We start from the raw sequence: 10,000 nt of genomic DNA on the forward strand, positions 1-10,000 counted from the left end.
AACTAGACTACAAGTTTATATACCGTGGCAGGTTCATAATATTTGAACATCATTAACATTACCCCTTAGTAAATATTGATAGGATAATATTATTAGCCCCCAACGATGAAGCCGTGGGGGGGGGGGGGGGGGGGGTGCTATTACGTTGGCTCCTGTGTCCATCCGTTATGGCATAACTCAAAAACTGTAATACAAAGACACTCCATTCGAATGTCTACCCATATGAGATGTGACCTATCTTTTGAGACCTTGACATTTGACCTTCACCGTGACCTTCAGGGTCATTTATCACAATCAAGCTAATTCCTCCATATCACAGACACATTGTAGCATTTACATATTGACAATTTATTTTAAGTGATACTTACAAGTACTGGTGAAGAAAAGAATTATACACAAGCATTATTTTTGGTGCTGATATCACTTTTGCTGAATGGCAGCAGCCTCTAAAAGTCATTATTTACTCCTGTCTCATATATGTATGGGCCGATATCAAACATCAAATACTATCATATGCATATGCATGTCATCTTTACAGTCACGATAAAGTCCAAAATGGCAGCCATTTTTATCATACAATGCACATTTTGCAAAGTAGCATCAGAAGCTTAGTAGATAGACTTTATATTAATGTCTAAACCCATGTTATCGATTACAAGCTTCCTAATGACACCATAACCTTTGACCTTGATCCTCATCTTCAATGTCATAGGCATAGCGTTAAATACATATATATAGGAGACATAAATGGGCCAATATGTACTAAACCTTGTTTAAATATCAGGTACAGTACATGGGCACATCACTTCCGTATACATTTTCGATAATTTGTTTGTCATAAAAATTCACTTTGACCTCTCACACTGTAGAAACCTCATGTGAGTACATGTATCTACACCCTTGTTTCCTAGTCAACAGTTTTCTAATGAGACCTTGACCTTTGACCTTTGACCTTGGCATTTAAGTTAAGATTAATCTGGATGCCAACTGTGGTTTCTCATGACAGACTGGTCAAAGTCCCTCAATCAGCACAGAAAGTTGTTCATCCAATCAGTGAACCCCAACTGTTCTAGTGACATAAACCAGGGGGGGACGATGCCAGTCACGTGATACGCTATCGCGTCAGCGCAATGAAGCTCATTCAGTATTGATACACTGTCGAGTGCACTTCCTGCCTACCCCTAGCACTGTGTACTGCTGGATACAAATTCGCTGTTGACAACAGATTGACAAGGTACGTACATTGTCACGTTTCATACGTTTTAAATTCGTCTTTCCTTTATTTTTGCCATCGTAATTTATTATGTGTACTGGTACCAAATCAGATCGAAAAGTATTCAGCGACGTGACCGTGTATACCGTACCGTACGTGTACATGCCGGCCTGCAGTTCATTGTATTTGTAGTTCGGTACGGTAGGTCGCGGTCGCGTTTTTACCAAAATGAAAAAAGCACATGGATATTCCATTTTCTAGAATCAACTTCAAGGCAGCATTTGTTGGATACCTACATGTCCATTGATAATTAATGTCTGTGATAGTTGTGACATTCAACGTCCAGCAAGCGACGTCTACGTCTAGTACGCTAGTGTGCAAGCTCGAGGTCAGGTGCCGGTGATCAGTGCACTACGCCTGGCATAACGTACCGCACCCGGTCTAACGCCCATAAGTTTACGTTCTTTCTGCGTTCTCTGTCTTGCCGTACTTACTGAAAAATGAAGTTTCACTCGTGTCGACAAGTAAACTATGTAGTTGTTTAACATTTTTACATGTGTATTGTTTCAGATACGTGCTGTTCCCAGTGAAATGAAACTGGTTGTGCCTTCGACGCATTTCTTGCAGAGAGTGTGAGGAGTACTCCCGTAAGAAATTTTATATGTGATCGCTGCATAATGTATCCAGGGTGGCCCTAGTTATACGACAATGACACGAAAAAATGAATTATATAAAATAAAATAAAAATGTGAGATTTACGGTGTTTTTTTTTGTATTTATAACAGCATTTCTGGCAAAGTGGTTTGTTCGAAAGTGTATGGTACTATTACTAGTACAACGTTACATTAGGGGTAGACCATTCGATATCCTGGGGGGGGGGGGGCTTGGAAGATTGGTGGAGAGTCATTATTTTTTTTTCCCCACCTGCTTGCCTGAGAATTTTTTTTTTCTCCTTCGCCTATGCTGGCAACTTTTTTTTTCTTTGCTTCTTTGAGATATCCGGATTTTTTTTACGTCAACGTTGAACACCTACATTTGTTACCACAATTTTTTGTTTGGTTTTCACACAGGGTAATACGGAGAGTAAAAAGATGCTGTTCTATCACACACATATTTTATTTAGAAAACTACATATTTCATACATATTTGATTTTCAATTAAATAAACATCATTGACAGTTTTTATGCCATGGTATGATGACACACTGAAAATACAAATCGGAAACTTGATTGGTGACCTCAGAGATTTAGATAGACCGGTCAGTTTCTCCAGCTTGGGGGGATGGGGGGTGTCAGTGTTATTTTCCATTGGGCCAACAAAAAGTCACTGACCCCATGAATAAAGTTTCATAGCATCTGACAGTAAGCTGTAGAGGAAGAGCTTTGAGACTGGAATATGTGTACCTCTTGTGTGTGTGTGTGTGAATGGGGGGGGGGGGGGGGTTCTAGGGCCCTGGAGGATTTTTACTTCTAAAGGCAATGTTTAGGCCATTCACAGACACTTTCAGACAATAATTAAGTTCTTTTATAAACTATCCAATAGTGATAGTAATAGTATGAAGATTACTGTTACAAAACAGTCAAGTTCACTTTTGCCCCAAAGTGCAAGATAAGTGAAGCACTGATTGTGAAACAGCCAAAAAATTACATATAACTAGTGTGGTAGCTAGGTAATACATGTATTATATGTATAATTGTATGTATAGTTATGTTTGAACCCTTACATGAAGTAATATTTAAACCATTCATGAAAGAAACAGAGACAAGAACAAATATATATATGTACCACAGGCTAACGAAACTGACTGGTCCCTGACGTGTTTGAAACTGTTTGTCATGATTTGACAAGTGTCCTGGTTGTAGAGGTACGAGCAGGTTGAACAGTATACTCAAACCTGTGCATCATTTCCCTATCAAGATATTTTTTTTTCTAGAAGCAGTGGTCCATCTTTTTTTTTCCATCACCCACTCATATCCGGATTTTGTTTCCACTTGGCATCTTTTTTTCCCCCGAAATCTTCCAAGCCCCCCCCCCCCCCCAGGATATCAAATGGTCCACCCCTTATAGGAATATGATGACGAGGCGTGCGTCGCCATCTTGAAATTAAGATAGTTTCGACTAGTCTTTGACGCTGCCGTATAGTCATTATTCGTGGAGCATTTAGTGGTGGCAAGATATAACGTAAATATCATGAATCAAAATGTATAAATGTTGATTTTTTTCATTGAATACATGGTGTTCTTCTGTGAAAAAACCATCGGAAAATAGCATTCGTCGAAAGCTCTGACTAAGTAGTTTGACCTGTCTCCTTCATTCGAACATAAATAATTTCACAACTGGACGTTTTTGATATTATTTAAGCAGTTTGGGATGATGCTTTATAGCTTTACAACAAATGTGGAATTTATCTTGAGAAATTATTTACATATACACTCAAAATTCATTGAAAAATGGGAAATACTCGCTTGTACTAAGTTGTAGTGCAGCGGGGTCACGCTCTATTGTTCTAGGGGTCAAACCATATCACGTGGTAGGTATCGTGCCCCCCCTGACATAAACAGTGTATAAGTAGCATCTTGAGCTGACAATTATACCATACTATTTATTAGTTGTTTGGACATTACATAACTGCCCCAATAAAAACTTACTTTATGGGGGACTGTGTTATTGGTTAGAATTGTGTGATTGAACTGTGTGGGTGGCTGTGAATGAATTTTAAATTACATCTCATGTATCTCAGGACTTCTAGAGTATCGACTTTGACTAGACAGTGAGTGAAGGTATAAGTCCTAACGATACTGTATAGGAACTAGACTAAGTTTAGATCAAATAGCTAAAAATATTCTCATGTGTCACAGGTGTGCACACCTACATTCACTGGCTGATGTCAAACAAATCTGGTTCTAATGTTAGAGACTGAGGTCAACATATATCACTTTTGCTATGTGGTATTAACACTAATGGCCAAATGGTGGCTGTTTGTATCGCAAAAATTCAAATATTTTTCCATTTACTCTGGAAGCTTTGTAGTTAGTCCTCACTTGAATGCCTACACGAAATCCGTGGTGACTTTTTCAGATAACAATTAATGTACCCTTTGACCATAACCAATGATTTCAAGGTCAAAAGACTCAAAATGTTCAATGTGCTCATGTATAGCATTTTAATGCTTTGATTTTATAAACCAGTAAACACAGCTATCAGATACTATAATTCCAATAATGCACATCACTGTAAGGACCTTCATTTGAAAGACCAAATGGGGGTCATATTTTATGATAAAGATTCAAATCAAAGTATGGATTGGGAAGTTTAAATGTTGGGGTCTGTCTTCAATGAAGACTTGTTTTTCACTAAAACACATTTCAAAAATCTGCTACTTGTTTGTAGGAAGAAGACGGAGTATCCCCGGGGCACGGTGATATTACACCAGGTTGGTCGAGGTAGATATGCACCAAATATGTCACCTTTTCCTATCAAATTGGAAACGTATCTGAGATTCGCTAAAATTCCTTATGTGGTATGTCCAAGCATAATTATTTATGTATTTAGTTGATAACATTGGCGCAACATATATAATTTTTGCCTCCTTTCTGCCAGATGGGCATTCTGCAGAGATATGTTCTTTTAGAGCAAAGTCACAGTCAAGATCTGGCAGGTTGTCTGTGTTATTTTAACCTCATTGATTCTGAATAATGCATAATCAAATTCAAAATGTACCCAGGGTGTAGAACAATGGATGTATGAATAGACCCTAACAAGGGGATAAGTTTAGCTATTAAAGAATACCTCTCAATGAGATGACTTGGTCTTTAATACTGGACATGCTATTAATAGTAATGTCAATTTGCTTTCTGATCAAGACACAGGCTTGACTCATTTCACATGATTTCACATGCACTGTGTTTGTCCTTTACATTCTCCTTTCTTGTACCCATAGTCATGCAATATATATCCTATGTCATGGTTGCCTTAAACACCCAAAAATAGTTACATGTAACAACCGTAGTAAATACAACAAACCAAGCTTTTTTTCCTTGATTTGCTTTCATATTGTTGAATAGGATTGAGGAATCAGTGTGACCAAACATGGCATTTTAAATGATGACATGTCAATAACCTTTGATGTACTTTGTATATTACAGACAATACATAGTATGAAGATGTCTCCCAAAGGAAAAACTCCATGGATTGAATTCAATGGGGAAGTCAAAAGTGACTCCAATTTTATAATCGAGTTTTTAAATGACACCTTCCAGGTGGATCTCAATCATCATTTGAGTCCTTCCGAAAGAGCAATGGCCAGGGCATTTCAGAAAATGGCAGAGGAAAATCTCTATTGGTAAATATTAAAAGCAAATTGCTATGAGACTGTACATGAAGTAACTTGCTTGATTTCCTACCAATCAAACCCCTGAAAATTGGATATCAATTTTTGACCAAACTCTACAATTATGCTACAATGAAATTGATACTCTTTTTTAATGAACAAATCTATCCTAGAGCCAAGATTTACTGTTCCGTGTACCACTGCACAGATCATTCACTGATTTCAAACAATGAAATGTAAAGAATTACATTCATTTGCTATGATAACGTCATGGTGTTGTCACATGACTTGCTTTGCTACCTGTTAGCCCCATGCCAACAGGCGATATCTGGAGGGGGTTATTACTATGGGTTGTGTTCGTCTGTTTATGCGTGCATCCGTTGCATCCATCCTTCCATCTGTCAGGAATAGGATAGAGACAAGAGTCAAATATTGAAAAAGTTAAATCAGACACTAAAGCTTTAACCTTAACCTTTATTGTCAAGGTCAATTGTAAATTGTTCAATGACTTTATGCCGACAGAATCCATTCAAATGTGTGAAGAATGAAGAAGTATTCACCATGTTTTATTTCATTGATAGGACCACTGCATACTCTCGATGGATGGATTCTCGTTCAACTATATTAACACTACTTCCACAGATTCCAGTTGTGATTTGGTTGGTACAAAAGCTTGCAAGGAGTAGTGTAAAGAAAGCAATGTATGGGCACGGTCTCGGTCGTCATAGTGAAGATGAAATTTATAGTATTGCTAAAAAGGACATCAGAGCGCTGTCTGTGTTTTTGGGTGAGTTTCCTTTCAAGTGGGTTGTGAGATTGCCAATTGTCAACAGTCGTAGTTACTAGATATTTATAACAGACAGACAGACAGGCAAGCATGCAGGCAGGCAGGCAGGCAGGCAGGCAGGCAGGCATGCATACATACATACATACATACATACACATACATACGCACGCACGCACACACGCACGCATGCATACATACATACATACATACATACATACATACATACAGATTGTTTGATTATAGCTCATATGGTTTTCAGACATGGTTAGCAAACTCTTTGATGACAATATTTATATCCTAGCTAGCCCTTGATTGGTGAATAGAATGGTCTATGTATGCAAACTATGTTATTCATAAAACCAGGTGAAAACATAGTAAAGCATCAACAAAGTAATAATAGTTAAAAACAACTGCTTTTTTCCTCTAGAACAGGGTAGAGAGGTTTCTAGATATAGAAACAGCTTAAGCATGCTACGATGATAACTAACACGATAGCTATAGTTTAGTTATCACTCAACAAAGCTGTATTTTGTTTTCAGTACATTACAGTACAGAAATAGTGATTGTTTAGGCCAACTAGTGTGTATATCAAGGTTGGAAAGTTTGGGGTAAAGGTTATTTTTCAAAGGTTATGACTCCTGTTTTGTGTAGACAAATTAAAGTAATAAAATTGATTAATTTAATTAATTAATCTAATTAATGAATGAATTAATTAATTAATTAATTGATTGATAAATTAATTAATTAAATTTATTACCCTACCTTCAATCATTATTAATGGTTTTAGGTGACAAGAAGTTTCTGTTTGGTGAAGAACCATGTGAAGAAGATTGTGCCATATTTGGTCAACTTTCACAGATTGTTTGGCAACTGTCTGGTTCTCCTCAAGAAATACTCGTGAAAGGTTGGTGACAATACAATGTGAAGCTATGTGGTACAAGGGTGGATGGTGGGAATGGAGCTACAAAAAATACAAACTTAGACAATTTGTTTTATAAAGAAAGGTCAGAGAACAAGCGGAATTAATGGTGACAAAGGAGAGAAATTTATTGGAGACAAATTTTGTTGCAGCCCCCCCCCCTCCCCATCCCCTCCCAAAATATGAATACATGAGAGAGAGAGACAGACAGACAGACAGAGACAGACAGACAGAGAAAGACAGAGAGACAGACAAACAGACAGACCGACAGACAGACAGACTGAGACCAGAAAAGATAATGCAACTTGAAAATAACTAGCATCATCTTGTATATATCAAACTTCATTAAAGTACAGAGCCAAACATATTAGAAATTAAGTTAGAGAACATTTTGTAACATGGTGTAGGAAGCCTCATACCAACATTTGTTTGGTAAACATGCCATGTGCTGGGTTTGTGTATAATATTAACATTTTAATGTGTTTAGGTTGAACATACGTATATGTTTTTGTGTGTGATTGGTATCACCTGGCACAGAGGAACCATTTCCCATTACGGTTGAAATCTGGAATGCTTGACTGACTGCTGCATTATTATTGTTACATGTCTTTCAGGGGATTGTAAAAATCTTGAAGATTACTGCCAAAGAATGAAGGAAAGATTCTGGCCAGATTGGGAGCAATGCATCATGGGAGACCAAAAACTAAAGAATTTCGTAAATGTTCCGGAATCTGACCCAACCATGTGGAAGGTAAAATAATGCAAAATCAGAAAATAATTCAAGGGTAATATTTCATATTTCCTTTCTGGAATAGAATTTGAAATAAGTCCATGTTGTGATATCGTGCATATACACAGAAATTTGCCTTACTTACATCTCAGTTAGACTGTGTATCCTATATACGTAATGTGGCAAGAACACAAAGCTGGACTGTAGACTTAGATGCATATTTTGACAGATCAAATTTGTAACAAATGAAATCCCAAATTTGAAATAGTTTTTATGCATGATTATTTAATATGTAGTGATCATCATGATAATGAGGTGATTGGCATGACTCTTTTAATCCTTAAATGGGAGTGCAACTCCACATCATATGGGTATTTTCACATACTTTGTGTCATGCAACTCCACATCATGTGGGTATTTTCAATACTTTGTGTCATGCAACTCCACATCATGCGGGTATTTTCACATACTTTGTGTCATGGCAAGTCATTTCATGATTTCAAGTCACATAATTTCCACTCGGTTGCCAAGAAACTCCAAATTGAAACTCTTTTTCATCTCTATTCTTCTTTCGATGATGCGCCATTGTATCATAGGTATTAGCATACATGAATATTCATGACATACATACTGAATATTCATGGCTCCTAAGAAATTATTTTCTTTAGATAAATAGTCAAAAAGGGATGAATATTCAGTGGGCGTGTAATGAGGATATTCGACGAAGACAGATCACAAACTTTTTGTGCATTATAACCTGTGTAAACCTTTGATCTTCCAAGCTGGTGAGCATTTCTGGTCATGAATATTCATATTTGCGAAGGGATTATATTTACATCAACATCTCATGCCTTATATACATCCAGCTCTGTGCCATCCAATATAATGTTATACTGAGGGCTAAGCCCATAAGCTTGCACCAGTTGGAATTTTAGATTTAAATTTATTACTACAATTTGTGTAACTGACAAATATTGTTTCAATTTGATGTAATATGATTAACTTCTGGTGTAACTTTCGAGTTCATTATATATTTCATGTAACTTGGTTTGTAAATAAAATACATGATTGATTTTTTGCATTGCATATTATTTTATAGTGTGTCCTTGAAATAGTAGTGAACCACAGGGGTTATTATTACTATGATATTGGGTATTGTGGTGAGGGCCAATTCTTTTCAATGTAAAGATAAATAAATGTTCGGCATATTGCACAGCCAGCTAGCCCAGTCATGAGCATCAGGCATATGTAAATATGGCCGTAGAAGGCGCAATTCTAACACTGGGTAGACATGATTGACTTCCCTGCCTCATTGCATAGTGTACACCAGTTCAGTTTTTAGCACAGCTGAACTGTCGATGGTGCTGAAATTTGGTGAGATGTTTCTAAACATATAATTCTCCAGACTTTTGTTTTAAAATTGTTGACATAATTGACCCTAGCAATTATGACCATGCCCTTAGCAACATCCAAATACCATACCTGCATACATTCTGAGAATGTTTGTTCACTTGGCTATGAATCCCTGTTATCTCACAGTCCAATGTATTGTAAGAAAAGAGAGTTTAGATAATACAAATTTTTCATACTTTAACTTTGTGCAGCGTTTTTTACTTTTGGCTCATTATATCAAGCTGCTAATTTAATCCTAAACAAGAAAAAAAATAAACCTGACGAAAACACCAAAACAGTGGAAATGGTTTTGTAAACAACAACATTACATTGACAGCATATATCACAAACACATAAGGGATAAACTGGTCACAATTTTAGCTGACTACACATGTACACATACACTCAGGACAGAATTTGACTGTCGACGAATAGAAACAAGTGGCAGACCTTTACTTCCAATGACACGAGTATTACATTGAGAGTTCATATGACAAACCTTTGTTATAATAATGATGATACATTTATTTATAGGAAAATTACTCCCTAGTGATATCCTGTTGTTGTAACAGTTCTGATTTACATTGCTAAACATATTTCTGATGGATAGTAAATCTTATATTAATATA

At 36.7% G+C, this 10,000-nt stretch overlaps 2 protein-coding genes across 2 annotated transcripts in view; one reads left to right on the plus strand and one right to left on the minus strand.

Moving 5' to 3' along the window:
- LOC144448553 (failed axon connections homolog) overlaps positions 1 to 8,166 on the plus strand; it is a 9,503-nt gene extending 1,337 nt beyond the window's left edge. Inside the window, exons 2-6 of the mRNA XM_078138827.1 lie at positions 4,604 to 4,733; positions 5,359 to 5,555; positions 6,125 to 6,330; positions 7,118 to 7,234; positions 7,864 to 8,166. Coding sequence (XP_077994953.1) covers positions 4,604 to 4,733; positions 5,359 to 5,555; positions 6,125 to 6,330; positions 7,118 to 7,234; positions 7,864 to 8,009 — 796 coding nt within the window. The 3' untranslated portion in view covers positions 8,010 to 8,166. The remainder of the gene's footprint in view (positions 1 to 4,603; positions 4,734 to 5,358; positions 5,556 to 6,124; positions 6,331 to 7,117; positions 7,235 to 7,863) is intronic.
- Positions 8,167 to 9,963: 1,797 nt separating this feature from the next.
- The window catches only part of LOC144448566 (ras-like protein RAS2), a 10,341-nt gene continuing 10,304 nt past the window's right edge, over positions 9,964 to 10,000 (minus strand). The window contains exon 6 of the mRNA XM_078138843.1: positions 9,964 to 10,000. This exon is cut by the window's right edge and continues 426 nt beyond it. The gene's annotated coding sequence lies outside the window, so the exon portion shown is untranslated.

The sequence above is a fragment of the Glandiceps talaboti genome, chromosome 17, assembly GCF_964340395.1.
Source record: "Glandiceps talaboti chromosome 17, keGlaTala1.1, whole genome shotgun sequence".
NCBI classification, from domain to species: Eukaryota; Metazoa; Hemichordata; class Enteropneusta; family Spengelidae; genus Glandiceps; species Glandiceps talaboti.